This window comes from Manacus vitellinus, unplaced genomic scaffold, assembly GCF_001715985.3.
Source record: "Manacus vitellinus isolate BGI_N305 unplaced genomic scaffold, ASM171598v3 scaffold_4_pilon, whole genome shotgun sequence".
Taxonomy (NCBI): domain Eukaryota; kingdom Metazoa; phylum Chordata; class Aves; order Passeriformes; family Pipridae; genus Manacus; species Manacus vitellinus.
This window is the reverse complement of record NW_021940604.1, coordinates 205,121-222,032: the sequence shown is the minus strand read 5'-3', so window position 1 is coordinate 222,032 and position 16,912 is coordinate 205,121. Positions and strand designations below refer to the sequence as shown.

At 43.3% G+C, this 16,912-nt stretch overlaps 1 protein-coding gene across 1 annotated transcript; it reads left to right on the top strand.

Moving 5' to 3' along the window:
• The first annotated feature begins 7,693 nt into the window (after nt 1–7,693).
• On the top strand, nt 7,694–16,846 carry ACAT2 (acetyl-CoA acetyltransferase 2). The gene is made up of 9 exons (XM_018077870.1): nt 7,694–7,852; nt 7,962–8,096; nt 9,292–9,473; nt 10,304–10,421; nt 11,176–11,319; nt 12,902–13,024; nt 13,726–13,880; nt 15,880–15,990; nt 16,569–16,846. Exons 1-9 carry the CDS (start codon nt 7,804–7,806, stop codon nt 16,734–16,736), a joined length of 1,185 nt encoding a protein of 394 aa, XP_017933359.1. The 5' UTR covers nt 7,694–7,803; the 3' UTR covers nt 16,737–16,846.
• The last annotated feature ends 66 nt before the right edge of the window (nt 16,847–16,912 follow it).

The following is a 16,912-nucleotide window of genomic DNA, read 5'->3' as shown; positions in this document are numbered from 1 at the left end:
CACCAGCTGCGCGGGCACTGCCGCTCCACAGCCGGTACTACCGAGCCCCTCCGCCCGGGCTTCCCCGTGCGCCGCTCCCGCCCGCTCTTTATTTGCGGGTTCTCTGCGCTACAAAATGGCGCCCAGGGAGGAAATGAGCGCCCGCCCCGCCCCGCGGGCGGCGGCTGCGCGCGCACCCAGCGTGGGGCGGCGGAGTCGAGAGACGCCGCAGCGGTGCCGGTCCTGGCGCGGACACCCCGTCCCGTCCTCCCGTGGGGAATCGTCGCCCGCCCCGCCGGGAAGCGCCGCCGCTGTGGCGGGCCCAATGGGGTGTTTGAGCGCCGATGTAAAGCCCGTAAGCCGAGCAGGAGGCGCAGCGCCCGTGTCCCTACGCCTGCCTGAGGGTGCCGCGCGGCCTCCTGCCAGCGGGGGGCGCTGCTCCCCGGCGGGACGGAGCGAGCGGCGCCCCCCGCCCGCCAAACCGGCTGAGGGGAGCGGGACCCCGGTGCCTCTTGGGAAAGTCGCTTGGCGCCTTCTCGGAAGGCGGGCAGAGAAGATGGGATCTCTGGGAGGGAAAACTGCGCGTAGCAGTTAATAATCTGCAAGATGGGCGCCGGGCTGCTCGGCGTGACTGCCGGCGTTTCCTGCTCGCCGGCAGTCGCTAATGATAGATAAAGGACTTCAATTCCAGCTGCTTCCAAAGAAATTAAACATCAGTCTCCGCCTTTGGGAATAATAAACAATACAGCACACTGTTCGCCCGTCACTGCCGTCTAGCACTGAACTGCTACTTTAAAATCGATTTTAAAGTTTACCCTTCTTTCTTACTATCCATGATTTCTCAAGCAATGCTATTAGGACAGGTAAATACTCTTCCCTCTTGCCGGCAAAGTCGTAAAGCTGCTGCAGGCTAAATTAGTTTGTCACCTGGGTTGTGTAGGTGAAATTGATTGTCACTTGCTACATCACTGCTGAAGATGCTCCAGGAATCTCTGACTGTTACTGGTAGCAGAGAGAATATATTCACTACAGTATAGAATCCAATGCACGATTCCTGGCAACCAGATATGTGTGTGTGTGTTGTGTGTATGAATACACAGATATTTCAGTGAGAGTTTGAAACATTCAGAAACCCAAGTCATGCTACATGTGATTTGACATGGCTACCCCAGCTAAGGTGATCATAAGGAAAAAGGACCTGAATAAACTTCTTTGAAGTCTTACCTCATTTTTAAAGTCAAAAAAGATAACCTGTGATTACTGTACAGTGTTTTCTGTCAACTGAGATTAGCTCAGTTAGTTAGAGCGCAGCACTAATAACACCAAGGTTTTGGTGTCGTTCCCTGCATGGGCCATTCACTTAAGAGTGTGACTCAATGATCCGTGTGAGTCCCTTTCAACTCAGATGCTCCTGCATCTGCTTTCCTTGCAGATACTCGTTTCAAGCATTCAAGATACCAGTTGACAGATGGAACCATCACAGGATATGGTGGCATGGAAGAGGCGCTGAAATATTAGAGTAGGCTTCAATATGAACAGTAATATAGCAAACTGGCTTGATTTTCCTGAGTGCAGATGTAAGCATTACAATGCTAAAAATGCATATAAGCCATGCAGGACAAAAAAATTAAAACTTTTTCCACATAAAGTAGATGGAGATATACACTTGGGGGCTGCTTCTATTCTGTATATTTCTATTTTGTATATAAATTACCCAACATTTTCTCTGTATTAGTGGTGATTTAAACAGAAGATTTCCTAATATTTTGTCTGGAGATTAGCTACTTTTTGTTAAATTCAGAACCTGGGCCTCCTTTGTGAGTCTTTTAGTCTTTTTAGTAGTACAGACAAAGGCCTACTCAGATACACTGTAAGGTGTAGGATGATAAACCTTCCACCATTGTTTGTCTTCACAAGCATGTAGAAAATATTCCTGCATTTTTACCCCTTGTCAACACGTAGTTATTTTAAATTTATCTTCACAAGTGTAGATTACATTTGTGGGAAATATGCTAGCTGAGAAAGAGGCAGGCAGCTTCTTAGTCTGGACTGCCTTCCTTCTGTGCCTTCATATTAATACATGTATTATCAGGCTACACCTATAATTTTTGTTTAGGAAAATAAGGGCAGCAATTTGGTAACCAGTCCTCTGATACCTTTGAGAAGAGAACATTTAACTGAAATACTCTTTTGTTCTGTTTTCACATCCCATAACACAGTGAGAACTAATCTGGGACTTTTTAGTGCTACTGGAACAAATATGTTGACACCCACATTGGGTTGTGTTTACAGCATAGTAACTGGAGTAACTTTGCTTTTTTACAGAATCACAGAATATGCTGAGTTGGAAAGGACCCACAAGGATCATAGAGTCCAACCCTTAGCCCTGCACAGGACCATCCCCAAGAGTTACATCATGTGCTGTTCAAACTCTTTAACGCTGTCAGGCTGGGTGCTGTGACCACTTCCTTGGATAGCCTCTTCCAGCACCCAACCACCCTCTGGGTGAAGAACCTTTTTCTAATATCAACCTAGACCTCCCTTGATACAACTTCAGACCATTCCCTCAGGTTCTGTCACTGGTCACCACAGATACAGCACGGGATCAGTGCCTGCCCCTCCTCTTCCCCTTACAAGGAAGTTGTAGACTGCAATGAATTCTCCCCTCAGTCTCCTCCAGGCTCAACAGACCAAGTGATCTCAGCTGCTCCTCATATAGCTTACCCTCAAGGCCCTTCACCATATTTGTTGCCCTCCTTTGGACACTCTCTAGTAGCTTAATATCTTTCTTATATTGTGGTGCCCAAAACTGCACACGATATTCAAGGTAAGGCTAATGCTTTGTGTGATGTCCCCCCAGGACACAGTTGGCCCTCCTGGCTGCCAGGGCACTGCTGACTCATATTCAACTTGCCATAGACCAGGACCCCCAGGTCCCTTTCCATAGCACTGCTTTCCAGCATCTCATTCCCCAGTCTGTACAAGCATCCAGGGTTGCCCCATCCCAGAATTCGGCACTTACCCTTGTTGAATTTCCTATGGTTGGTGATTGCCCAGTCCTCTAACTAGTCAAGCTTTCAAGTAATAGGTGGTAGCATAACCCCCAGCAGTATTGTCAGTCCCCAGATGAGAGGACATATCATGATCTATCCAAGCACCAACACAAAAGCAAACTTCATATATTCATTCACCTATAATGATAAGATAGAATAAGAACCAGATTACGAATGAGTGAGCAGGACAGCTAGCCCAGTTCCTCTAATGACAGTATGTTGCTTGTTAACTTAATTAAATTAACTGGATGGCTCCTCCTTGTTTTCACCTGCCTGGTTTGGGTTTCTTTTTTACGCTTTGGTTTCAGACGGAAGCCAAACACCACAACACTTCTCAGTTCAGAGGGATGCTGTTTGTCCCTTCTTTTTTTTGGCTCATTTTTCTGTCTGCATTCCACTATGTCTCTGCGTGGGCTACTCCTGAGGCCCCAGTGGTGACTGCAGGGGGAGCAATGTGGGGCCCCAATAGTGCAGTGGCCCCAAACCCCCTGTGGGAACACGTGGGCCATTCCCACACCATGGGCAAGGGCAGGTGACATGCCATGGCAAGGAAAAGGCAGGCTCCAAGGGAAACGCTTCCTAGTGTAAAACACTTATGAAAAATTTGTCTGCAGGTCAGGAAAGCTAAGAATTAGGGTAAAAGGAAGATAAAGCATTTTTCAAAATTAAAAAAACTGTTTGGAGTGCTGTAGATAAATTTCTCAGCATTTTAAAATACTTTGAAATATCAGGAACTAAAAAAAGGCCAGTCGGCTCTTGCAGAGGCTGTCCTTAACTTGGAAGGATAGGAGATGGAGCAAGGCAAAACCACAGTGCATCTGCTGGAGCAGAGAATGAGCTCTCAGGCACACTGGAAAGGTTGCTATAGCCAACAGGTGTGGGGGAAAGATAAAATGTACAATTGCTGCACTGAGAAGAAAGTGATAAAGACAGGTCCTTTGGGTAGGTAAAGATCTGGGCAGCATAAAGCCCAAATTTGACAGTGGTGAACTCTCCCTCTCTTAGACAAGCTTCCTGAATACTAGGCTGCAGGGTTAATGCTGTCTTTATATCCCCTGATAATATGCTTTTAAGGGTCTCAGTGGAATTATCACATATTTTTCTTACATATTTATATCAAGAAGTAATTAAACTTCTTCAGAAACCTCTTACAAGGATTTCTTTTTTAATTACTAGTATGTTTTACCAATTTATATGTATGTGTGTGTTTGTGCATAAATATATATAAAAGACCCCAGGAAAACATATAAAATCAGCATTACGATAATGTACAGCTACTTAGACTCAATTTGACTTGCAACTTTTGTTTCCCAGATTGCAGCACTTGTGATGCTCCCATACACCTGTGAATTGGTGCGTGCCACATAGTGGTCAGAAATTTTATTCATGTTAAGGTCTGACCACGCCAGTGAGTGAACTCCAGAGCCTCTCCTGAAGGCATCCCCTGACTGATAATCAATCCAAATTCAATTACAAACAAATTATGACTCATTTTTGAGGATGCTTGATAAATACCGCAGCTTATATTTGGAGTACAGGTGTGCATTTAGGTGCTAAGGATATAAACCCAGGGGTTTACTATACTTTTTTTTAAAACCATAGAAAGGCCCAGATATTTTTAATAGTGTAAATGTTTTCCTGTCTGAGGAAAAACCAGCATTTTTTAATTAAACACAGATTAGATTATGAGCATTCCCTAACAAAAATAGATTCCAGGAAAACACAGATTGCTCTTAACACAGCCAAGAACATTTTTCTGCCTATCAGGAACTTGATTTCCAAGGACACAGTCAATGAGGTTGGAGAGTTTAGGAAATGTAGATCTCGTCCTCAATGGGAAAAGAGTGTGTTCTTTGAGACATGCCTTATGTGCTGAACCTACCCATAGAAAACTGAATGTCAGTCCACTGCTAAGAAAACGTAGACAAAGAATGAATTGTCTTTCTAGACATGAGGAAGAGCCTTAAGGTACTAAGGGTGTCCAGCAATCCTGAGTGCCCTAAGCAGATATTAGTACCACTATTTGTGTATAAGATTTTAAAGACTAGAGAATTGACTATTACAGGAAAGTGGTAAATTTAATTTTTAAAAAAATTAAAGAATTACCTCATATCAAGATTTATTAATTTCAAGTAATTGTTCTTATGTTTCTGCCTATAAAAGGCGCATCCCCAACAAAACTGTTTTTGTAAATATTCACCAACAGAGTGTCAGATTTATGGTAAAAAGCAAGGGTTTCACATTTTGGTAACAACATTGCTCTTTGTAAAGGTCAAATTGAGAAAAAAATTATTTAGCAGAAGAGTAAATCTGTGAACACTAACATCCTCCAAATTTTAGCCTATTTCTATTAAAACTGAGCCATCATTACCAAATAAAAATGCCAAAATATTTGCACTCTGATATTTCCAAGAAGGAATAAGTCCATTTCATTGTGTTCACAGCCAGGTAATAAATAAACTTAATGCAATGTAGCCTTACTCTTTTACTGATAGCAGGTACGCATTCTGTTCTGAATTGATGTCCTAATTATACTGACTTAGTTAATTTCACAGAACTATTTTCCAAGAAATGTCAAAATGTACCAGCATAGGGCAGTAGTTTGCTGTTGTGTATTATGCTGCTCATTAACTACACTGAATTTAAAACCACACCTGCCTAGTCACATTTACTAGGGTTTTTTTCTGCATTTAAATAACTTAACTTTGATCTGTACCATACATGTTTCATAACTATTTGCCCTTGTGCAATTGCTACATTGTTTTGTTCTGTTACATGCCCCTTTTATCCGTTTGGATCTCAATCCTGGACACCATCCAAGCAGAGGTAAATACCATACTGCAGATCTGATAAACATACCAAGATAAAATTCATCTCTGTCCTTTCAGGGTGGCCCAACATCGCAGGCTAGTTCGTCATTAGTCTTGATTTACAAAACAGTTCCATTTAGGGCTGAGAGCAAAGGTGCAGCAGGTCAGCTCACTGGGGTGAGCTCGCCTGAAGTCCCTAGGGCTGCTTCACATTCAAATTTTTTCTGTCTGTTAGTGAAGTGTGGGGAGGGAATTGTTCAATTTAGTATTTATGGTGATATTTGTAAAGTTTCAAATACAAGACAATCCTGGCTGTCAGGCTTACTTCAGGTGTGTTGTCGGTTGTGGACTTTGAACACCTGCTAACATTTAGTGTTAATCTGAGCTCATCTCATGTTATTGATTTTGTATTTGCATTGAAAACTTTAAGTTGTAAACAGTCAATATTGCATTAAGAATGACATATTGGTATGTGTCCTGCCCTCATACGTCTATATTACTCACTCTCTACTGAATTTTGAAAATGTGCAGGGCCTACATTCAGTCATAAAGGGTTGTTCCAGAACCATACGATACTTTTCTAAAATAATCACTCTGGATTGCTTAAAATCATATATTCCTGAGGTTTGCTTCTATGTTAGATCTACTAATTGCTTACCAGTGAGCCTTTTGAAAAGACTTAAACCTAATCTGAGGTTTTAGTCAGTGTTATCAGCCCCTCTGAGTGCACAGCATCATTAAAGAAAAGCAGTGTTGCACACCTGTTGCCAATGAATCCTTAAGAGACTGGCAGATCAGTCCACCTAAATATTTGGCTGCCCACAGGATTTTCCTGATATTTCCTTTCTAAAGATATCTAAGAGAATTCTCTTGCTAAAAGTTGGAAATGCCAAAGTAACGGAAGAAATCTTATGGCACGCGGTTCTCTCCTTTCACCTTATTCTTCAGTAAGACCGAAATATCTAAAAGGATCTCTAGGCTTCCCACACACATTTCCCGGCAGAGATACATTCCTGCCTGCCCGTCCTGCTGAGGGTTGCGACCACTGCTGCAGGCGCCTTCTCTCCTTCCAGCTCCCTGGATTCCAGGACCTCCTGCGGCCAGCGCCGCGTCCTCCTCGGCTAACTCGGCTTTGCCCTTGCAGCACTCACCTCCCATGCAGGCAGCCTGGGAGCAGCTCCCTGCTTGCCTCTTTGGGCAGGGCAGACAGCAACAGCTTTTAGGCCAGCGGCGAAGCACTATTTATGCTAATACATACATCATATATATGTTAGGCTTCTGTTAAATTTAGGAAACAAAAAAAAGAAAAGGCCGAGAAGGCCGAGTTGGGTGTTGGTAATCTCTGGGCATCAGGTGCTGAGCAGATCAAACCAGCGACAGGCAGTTTTGCACAGTTTAATTCAAATTATTATTCCTTCTTCCTGTTCTTACAGATCCCGTGAAATGCCGTCATGAAATAAACAAACAGTCCTTAAAGCCTCAGTGTGACAGCAGAGCATTTGATCCGCATGCTTTATTTTATAGAGAAGTAGACGACGCTGTCAGCGGACGCGGAACAGGCACCGGCTCTGTGCGCGGGAGGGGCCACAGGGAAGTGACCGACTCTCAGCAGCGGGCCCGGCCTGGCCAGCGGAGCCGCTCCTCTCTTCGGCCCCGCCCGTGAAGGAGCTGGGAAGGAGCTTGGAAAGGAGCTTGGCAAGAGGCGGCTGAGGCCGCCCTCGCCCCATCGCCCCGAGGGCCGGCCCAGCCGCGCCACCGCCCGCCCGGCCCCCGCGCTCTCTCAGGTGCCCGGCCACGAATCCCGGTCGCCGCTCCTTCCTCCCGCCCCTCGCCAGCCGCCGGGAGGGGCGGGACCGGCGCCGACTGCGCTTTCGCTCCAGCCTTAGCTGCCGTTCCCTCTATTGCTCCCGCTGCAGCTCCCGCCCGTTCTGTTCCCGCTCCGCTCCGCCGCCCCCGCCGCCATGAGCACGGACCCCGTCGTCTTCGTGTCCGCCGCCAGGACCGCCGTGGGTGAGAGGCAGCGCCGGGTGCCCCGCCGGGACCGGGCGGCAGATGCTTCCCTCAGGGCTGGGCGGATGTCCATGTGCTGATCGCTCTCCCTCTGTGTCCTCTCTCCCAGGATCCTTCAACGGTGGGCTGTCGGCGCTCCCCGCGCACGAGCTGGGCGCCACCGTCATCAAGGAGGTGCTGCGGCGGGCCGGGCTGGCCCCCGAGGAGGTGTCGGAGGTGATCCTGGGGCAGGTCCTCACCGCAGGTACTCCCTCTCCACGGCCGCATCTCTCCGCGATTGCCCCAGTGAAACAGCTCAGGTTTCATCTTCCAGGATGTTATCCCTTGCCATTAGAAACACGCGGTTCCTTATTAAAGCGCTTGAGTGGCAGCGTGGTCACTTCTCCCTGTGCTCTGGGTGACCGAACCCGTTACTGGGTTTTTGGAAAGGATGTGGTACAGGATAGTTTAGGGTGTTTTTAAATCCCCGAAGCAGGTAACAGTGTGTGTGTGAATGTCAGTTTATTTTCTTTGTTACAGCATCCCTTCTCTCACTGTCGTAATCTGGTCCTAAATTTAACATCCTAAGTAATGATAACTCTGAAATTTTAAGAGCCAGGCCTGCATTTGTGCTTATCTGCAAGATTGACCTGCAAAATCTGTAATGCCATTTGCTCGGAGACAAATATTTTGATTTAATGAAAATGCGGGTGATAGGGAATTGTTTAAATTGTTTGAATTGTTTGTTCCAGGGTCATGTTTGATCAGCAGAGTCATAGGACAGGTTTGTGTTTTAAAGATGGAGGAAGAAAATAATAGAAATAAATATTTTTGTCTTACTTAAAGCTGAACTAGATTCCTGTATATTTTTAGTATGCTGAATGATGTGCTCTCCTTAACCATTTCTTTGCGTATAAAGAGCCGACATTACTTTGGCCTGGGGAGATGCAGATGAAGACTCTTTTCTTTGAATATAGCGCTCCTATAATATCCATCGGGATTTCAACAAAGACTGGAAGCTTTCAGAAACTGTTCTTGTATAACTGTGCTTTTGGTTTCCATGTGAACTTTTAGGGAAAATTGTCTGCTGGTGATGTATAGATGTCAAAAGAAAAACTCTTCAGCAAGAGTTTAAAGTAGCAGTTTAAATGAGCTATCATCTCACAGACGTGCAGTGGGCTAGCGCTAATCTGAAGTGGGTGTTTCATCTGACCTGCTATCAAAAGCAGAGTGGCAGATATAAAACTAGCTGTAGTAAATCCCTGATCTTACAGGCATTTATTGATCAACAGTGTAAATGAGAGAGACTCCTGTTTACATATTACTGCTGGGAACTTCTCTACCAACTGAAAGTAGGAGCAAGCTCTAAATTTTGGTGGAATTGGGGTACTGTTGTAAAAAGCGACAAGGCCAACATTCATTTTTTAAGAACAAAGATAAAATGCTTCCTGTTCCCACAGGTGCTGGCCAGAACCCCGTCCGGCAGGCGAGTGTTGCTGCAGGAATCCCATACTCTGTGCCTGCCTGGAGCTGCCAGATGATCTGTGGGTCAGGCTTGAAAGCGGTATGTCTGGCTGCTCAGTCCATACTGATGGGAGAATCCAACATCGTGGTTGCAGGAGGCATGGAAAGTATGAGCAAGGTAAAGCAAAGGATTGCACTCACATTGTTCTGGCTTACTGGGAGCAAACAGCTTTAAGTTATGTTGAAACCCTGTGTTTGTAGGCGGACATTTGGGAGACAGGTCAAAAGAGTAGCTGTGATTTCTCTGCTTGCGAATGAATTTATACATGCAACAATTGACTTCAGTTGTGTGCTTTAAAAAAATAAAAAATGGAAAAGGCCTCATATTGTAGCTACTGAAAAGGTACCATGCAAACACATACCACACTTAAAATTCCATTTTCATTTCCATCTAGCCCTGTTATTCTGAATGATTTGCCTGTGACAACTGGCAATAGACAGTTTTTTTGTGTTGCAAGAAGCCCAAAGAAGGAATAACTGAAAATGTTATTGTTCATCAAGCAATTTGAGCTTGGAAAGGAAGCAAAGCAGTTTTATTTCAAGGTGTCCATCCCAAGGCTGTATTCAGGAATGGTCCTGGGCTGGTGGTCTGATGCCCGAGAAAGGGATGGCCTCTTCTGCTGGGGCTCAGCTGCCTGTGCTGAGACTGATGTTGGCACTCTAGAGCAGACTGGTAGGATGAGAGACCCATGGCCTTGTGGCCCCAGGGACGATTGATTCAGTCTGGAGAGGAAATGCTGCTCCATGATCTGTTTCTGGGGGAACGCACAGGCCAAACAACATGCCAGCTGGCAGGCTTTGGAGGGAGAGGCAGAGCAGACAGCTGGGAAGACTACTGGGATTTGGGGTAGCTACTAGCAAAGCAGGAGTCTCTCTCTTCAGTGGTCTGGCAGTATTGTGCATGAGAGATGTAAACCATCTGACTCCTTTTGAAATACCCTCTCGCAGGCTCCTCATGTCGTCCACATGCGAGCTGGAGTGAAAATGGGAGAGGCTTCCTTGCAAGACACTATAATCCTTGATGGCCTTACAGATGCTTTTTATCAATATCATATGGGTATAACAGGTAAGTAATGACAGTCCAGAAAAGGAAAGGCTTAACTGGGGAGGAAAAAAGAATTCACTGACAAGAAATTTCAGATACCTGAAGTTACAAATAAGGTGTTACAAGCTGTCCTTAAGTTGTAATCATGAAAAAGAAAGAAATCCATTATACTGAAAGACATTGAAGGCATCTTCCATTTTGTTTGTAAAGCTACTGTTTTAGGGTTTTTTTCTGTATGGGCTAATCTCCTCCACATCTGAGAAATTTAATTTCAGAAAAAAAAATAAACAAAATGATCCCTGTATGTAACTGTAACACTTAGCAGCACAGATTTACAGTTAGGGGGAATTACGTAGTGTCCTGCGGGTACACATGGTTCTACAACTTCAGGTTATTGCACCCTGGGTAGATAGTCAGCCAACTGCTTTTTCAGACCCTGCTTAGAAAACAGAGTAGCTTCAGAACTGTTCCCTCTTCTGAAGCAGCTGTAGAAAGAACTGATCTTAATAGTCCAGAGAAGAAATAAACTAGAAAAGCTTGTTTGCATTTTTATTTATTTTGATATAACATCTGGGAGATCCCACACAGAAATTTTCACCCTCAAGAGAAAATATGAGCATCATGAACAAACAAAATGAGGAAGTCAGAATGGAAACTGTTCAACAAGCTCAGCTGCTTGCTAGAGCAAACATTAATGACTACATTTGTGCTACAATTTTACAACTTAAAATTTTTGCATTTCCTGATGGCAGTTTGCACTTTGTCCCTATTTCAGCTGAAAATGTGGCCAAACAGTGGCAAGTCAGCAGAGAGGAACAAGACCAACTTGCTGTACAGTCACAAAACAGGGCAGAGGCAGCACAGAAAGCTGGCTATTTTACAAAAGAAATTGTTTCTGTTCTTGTACCTTCTAAAAAAGGTAGGTGTGAATAGATAATGAGAGGTGATTTTAAAGAAAAAACTGTTTTCTACTATGTCTCCTATAATCAATTAATGATTTCCCACTTACACAGCCTTTTTGTAAGTATGTAGCCTGTTTTCAGCTTTCAGTGGATAATTTTTAAATAAGAAGAGAAACAATACAAATCATCATGGGTCAGGGTCACTCTTTTTATATGGATCCAAATCATGGGTCATCTACCGCCATCACCTGAACTCCTAGAACGCTTCCATCAATGCTGTCTCCGCACAATCCTGAACATTCACTGCTCAGATTATGTGACTAATACATCTGTTCTAGAACAGGCAGCACTTACGAGTATTGAGGCCATGTTGCTGAGAACACAGCTGCGTTGGGCAGGACACATCTCAAGGATGAAGGACCACTGCCTCCCTAAGATCCTGCTTTATGGTGAACTTGCCACTGGCTGCTGCAAGAGAGGAGCCCCGAAGAGGAGATACAAGGACTCCCTGAAACAACATCTCAGCCTTGGCCGGATTGATCATCATAACTGGTCTACTCTGGCCTCCAATCAGGAGGTCTGGAGACACACTATCTTTAATGCTGCTGCTTCCTTTGAGAAAGCACACAGGATCACTTTCGAGGAGAAAAGACAACACAGAAAGAATCGTGTCTTGCAGAATATACCACCTAAGGAGTCTTTCTGCTGTGCCTTTTGCAACCGGACCTGTCTTATCTCGTATTGGCCTTTTTAGCCACCAGCGCGCTTGTAACAAATGTGGGTAGAGCCCTTCCCAAATCTTCGTTCGCAAAGCCCAGCCATGACTACTACCTAGACAAATCACTGACTTAACATAGGCTGGGATATGGTACCAAAATCAGTATTTTTCATTTTTTTTAAGGCTCCTGCTGCACCAAACTTAAAAATAGTCTTGTTGATCTGACAGACATTGCCCACCTTGTACAATACACTATGACAATAATTAACTCGGTGAAGTTACTTATATTAGGTGTGCTTCTATTTAGGTGTGCTTCTATTTAGGGATATAAACAGGCCCATTATGGTGCTGGAGCTAGAGGTCTGTTTCTAGAGTAGGGGAATTCCCCACCAACTTGTGAGGTAGATGTAAAAACTGAATTTTCCAGAAAGTTGTTCAACATTTGCATTGACTAGATCCTGCAGGAAGAGTCATGGCTTTAGGCCAGTTATAAACCAATGAAGGGCTTTCGTGACACCAGTTTAGATAATAATGTTTAATGACACTTGGCTGCTCTTTGTAAAAAGATTACTACAAGCGTCATTTGAAATATAGCCTTCTGCCAGAAGAGAAGCTATTGGGTTAGGAACAGTGAGAACAAGATTGACTTCTATACAACTAGCCAGTATTTCAGTTGCTAGTGTTTGTCTTGAGGAAACCTGAGCTGTTTGCCCTGCTAGAAGGAGCTGGAGCGTTACAACAGTTTGTTAAACTGGACTGAGTTGGACTCTGACATAAGAATGGCTTGTTGGTTAAAAGGAATATGGTGTATATTCCCACTCAGCTTGTTATTTGTACTGGCTTTCTGTTTGAGATGTGTTATTAGACACTCTGTTTTGCAGGTCCTATAGAAGTTAAAACAGATGAACATCCTCGACATGGGAGCAACTTGGAAACAATGGCAAAGTTAAAGCCCTGTTTCCTGACAGATGGAACTGGGACAGTAACAGCAGCTAATGCTTCAGGTTGGTCCATCTGGCTAAAATGAAATGGAAAAGAACAATAGCTGCCTGTGGCTCAAGGCAGGGTCTCTATAAGGGGTTTGGCTGCCTTGTGGGTACTGCTGAATGTATTTTGCAGGAAATGGCAATGTGTTTGATAACATAGGTAGAACTCAATTTTAGATGTGCTGGAGGATTTCTTTACAGATGAGTTGTCTTTTGTTTGCTTGTTTTCTATGAAACAATACAAGATTTTGAAGATTAACATCAGTATTTGATAGACTGGAATGAATAGAAACTACATCCTTTCTTTTTAAAAGCAGCTGTCTAGGGGTTTCTGATACTGCAGGTCTGGAAAGCTGAATGATTCATGTTTGAATATGTTACTGGTGTGAGACTGCCACAGGCAGCTTTGAAACTTCTTCCCTTGTCCTCTTCCAAAGTCTACCTAAGAAATCTGATGTACTTCTTTTTCAGATTGTCAGTTATTCCACCTGCTGCTTTCCAAATAGAATCACAAATGTGTCACATTTCCAGCAATAATTAAAAGTTCCCTTTTAAGTGTTCGTGGCAGAGATCAGACTTGGCTGATCTGAACAGTACTGACCTAAATCAATAAAATATTTGTGATTTTTGTTTCGTCTAAATTGTGAACTTATGCAAGCAGGAAAAACTGGTACAGTAAAAGCCCAACAAATACATACAAGTTTTTTGTCATTCCACAGGTCTAAATGATGGAGCTGCAGCTGTACTTCTAATGAAGAAATCGGAAGCTGCTAGGAGAGGTCTTATGCCTTTGGCTCGGATTGTATCTTGGGCTCAGACTGGCATAGATCCATCTATAATGGGAGTAGGGCCCATTTCAGCAATAAGGAAAGCTGTAAGTAATAATCTGTCTAACTATTATATTAAAACTCTTGTTTGTAATTGCTTTTCATTTTCCAGCGATGCCTTGGTTTTTCTATGTTCTGAGAAAAACTTAGTAGAAAAAAATAAACTAAGTGAAAATAAGACTCAAAGTAGTGGAGAGTAGGTAAGATGAAGATTTCTAGTGCCACCAGGCTAGTGCCTACTTGTTGGAAAAAAACCCAAATGTATAAGTGTCCGAATGGAGTTTAGAGCATAAACTAGTCAGGTTTGTGGAAGGGCACCTAGACAACCTTGGAGGCTAAAGGTCAAATTTCAAGGGTGTGTGTACTAACCTAGTGATGATTCAGTCCTGCCATGGTATGGTTCTGATAATGTGTCTGGCCAGGTTAATTCTCAGATCATTGCCTGATTGTATTTGTGACAGCACAACACTGAGAAGGGCCAGTGAGTGCATCTGCAATGGGATGGTGCCCTTTGTGTTTCAGTTTGTCCTGCAAAAAGGTTGGAGCATACAAACTGGATTTCTTTCAGGTCAAACGGAACAATGTGCACTCCAAAACCACATCTAATGTGCTCGGACCATTACTGCACCCACTGATGTGCTCAGGGTTCAGTCCACAGGACAAGTTTCTCAAACAGAACACCCCAGTGAGCAGCCCTGATGGTACCACGCTGCTTGCTAATAAAGACGTAGCCCATGGCAACCCCAGCTGATTATTTGTTAAAACTGCGCTATGAAATTGAGCACGAAAAGAACTCTTGTACGACTAAGAACAGATTTGCTTCAGTATTCCTTCTTAGTTTTTTTAATACTGCATAAAGGCCTTATTTTGTTCACCTCTGAAATGTCCTGGCAACATGGAAGGCTAACTTGAACTCACCCAAGCTCTGTGGCTTTTGACAAGAAATTCAGAATTGTAATGCTGAAGCTTTTTCTTACCAGATCTCAAGCTGTTCTTTTAAATCAAAAATGCTGTAAATGCATATACAATACAGTTTTAGTTTAAATTGTAGTACAGACAAGTTGTATTTAACAGTACCTATAACTGCGTAGGTACTCTGAAAAAGGGCACACTGCTTCTTAATGTAAACTTTGTAATGTGTGTTATCAAATACTTCACATCCTTCATATACTCTGTTTACCTCTTCAGATTTTTACTGTAGCACTAAATAGTGAGAGAATGACTAGGTTATACATTTTAGTTTTATGACATACTGTATTTTAACCCTCTCCCAGAGGGAGAACAGTTTCCATACTGTCTTTTATAGAAAGAGGCCTTGCTCCTTGCCTGTAGCCTTGGAGGTGTACCCATCTGGCTAGCCAAGGTTGTAAAACGTCATTGCTGCAGATGATTCTGCTGAGAAAGTACTGCTGTTAGAAACAAAGTGGAAGTAAAAATGTACACACTAGAAACATGTCCAAGCCTGTACCAGAGCAGGCAATTGCATCACAAGTTTCTCAAGGGAAAACATGAGCCAAACCATCGTCCAAAATAGTTGCCTGTGAAAAGCTTCCTTCAAATGGAAACTTATGACTTAAAGGCAGGACTGTACAAATTACACGACGCTAATGATCGACACCTCACTATTTCCTGTATAGAAGTCTTTACTCAGTAGGGAATCTCTATAATAATAGTCTGACTGTGTCCTGAAAAACTTGCTTTTATTCTGTTAAAGCCTACTTTTCAGCCTAGTACTTGTTCTAATAAGGGAATCATGAACAGTTTGATTCCCCATAATTGCCCCACCGCCACTATGTGTGTAAAATTAGTCAGGATTTTTATGAGCAGCCAGCACATTACAGCACATTGTACCGACTGCTGCTGACACTGAAATTTTGTCTGTCTTTAAGAATTCTGTCATCAGCCCTGGCTATAAAAAAATTGTTTTCCTTTAACTTTTTAGAAGTGGTAGCTTTAAATTACCCAATTTAAATCTTATTAAAATCTTCCTCTGATGCTAAAAAAACCTTAAAGATAATAAGCTTCTACTTGTGCTGTTTTTTTCAGATTGACAAAGCCAGCTGGACTCTAGAACAAGTTGACCTGTTTGAAATTAATGAAGCCTTTGCATCACTATCTGTTGCAATAGCAAAAGAATTGAAAGTAAATCTAGAAAAGGTAATGAATATATTTGTAGGCTGGAATTACTTTGCCTCCTGTAATGCAAACTTGTTCCATTCTGTGCATCTGGACTGTATTGGTGAGCATGGCCCTCTTGCAATCATATTGCTGTAAGCAAGTAGGACAGGAGGCCCAGTAGGCATTTCTTTGCAGTGCTATGCCATCAGCTAGCTTTGCTAGCAGGCACAGTTTCCCAGTTGAAGAGATTACAACTTCTGTTGCAGTGGATTTTTATGCAAATCTAGGCAACTGCTTGAGCAGACTTGTAATTAATTCACAATTTGAACATGCTGAAAGTGGTTTGTGCCACAGTATTATTCCAGTGATGGCAAAAAGCCATTCCTGAATTCACCTCAGTTATCTTCAGAGACAGGGTCCTTTCAGAAGAAATACTGATTAACAGCTGTTTCACCCCTGTTCACTTTCTCTGTGAAGTGGTGTTTGTTGTTTCAGGATTGCATGTAATCAAAGGGCTAGATCCAGCTAAGTCATTCCTGTTGAAAGTCAGCTAAGCTAGGTAAATGTTCTTGATTTACCATCTATATTGGGTTTTCTTTTTTTCTTTCCTCCCCAAGATTAATATCCAAGGGGGAGCTATTGCTCTTGGCCACCCTCTTGGTGCCTCTGGGTGTCGCATCCTTGTAACTCTTCTACACGCACTGGAACGAACTGGCGGAAAACGTGGTGTTGCTGCTCTCTGTATCGGAGGAGGAATGGGAATTGCCATGTGCGTTGAGCGATGAACACAAGTGAATGAATGAACAGCTAACGTTAACTAGCTTTGAAACATTTTACTAATAAACTTCTACTAATGGAGCTCACAGTTGTCTGTTTTGCCTAAAATTAAATAAGCTTACACCATTACTTTTTGCCACTCAATCACTGCCTTGTCAGAGACTGGTTGTTAACACATACTAGA

Bases quoted from the DNA above. Each gene is read 5' to 3' on its own strand.
- ACAT2 (XM_018077870.1), top strand. From the start codon at position 7,804: ATGAGCACGGACCCCGTCGTCTTCGTGTCCGCCGCCAGGACCGCCGTG. The intron at 8,097-9,291 runs GTACTCCCTCTC...CTGTTCCCACAG, and splicing joins GGGGCAGGTCCTCACCGCAG to GTGCTGGCCAGAACCCCGTC. The intron at 13,881-15,879 runs GTAAGTAATAAT...TGTTTTTTTCAG, and splicing joins TTTCAGCAATAAGGAAAGCT to ATTGACAAAGCCAGCTGGAC.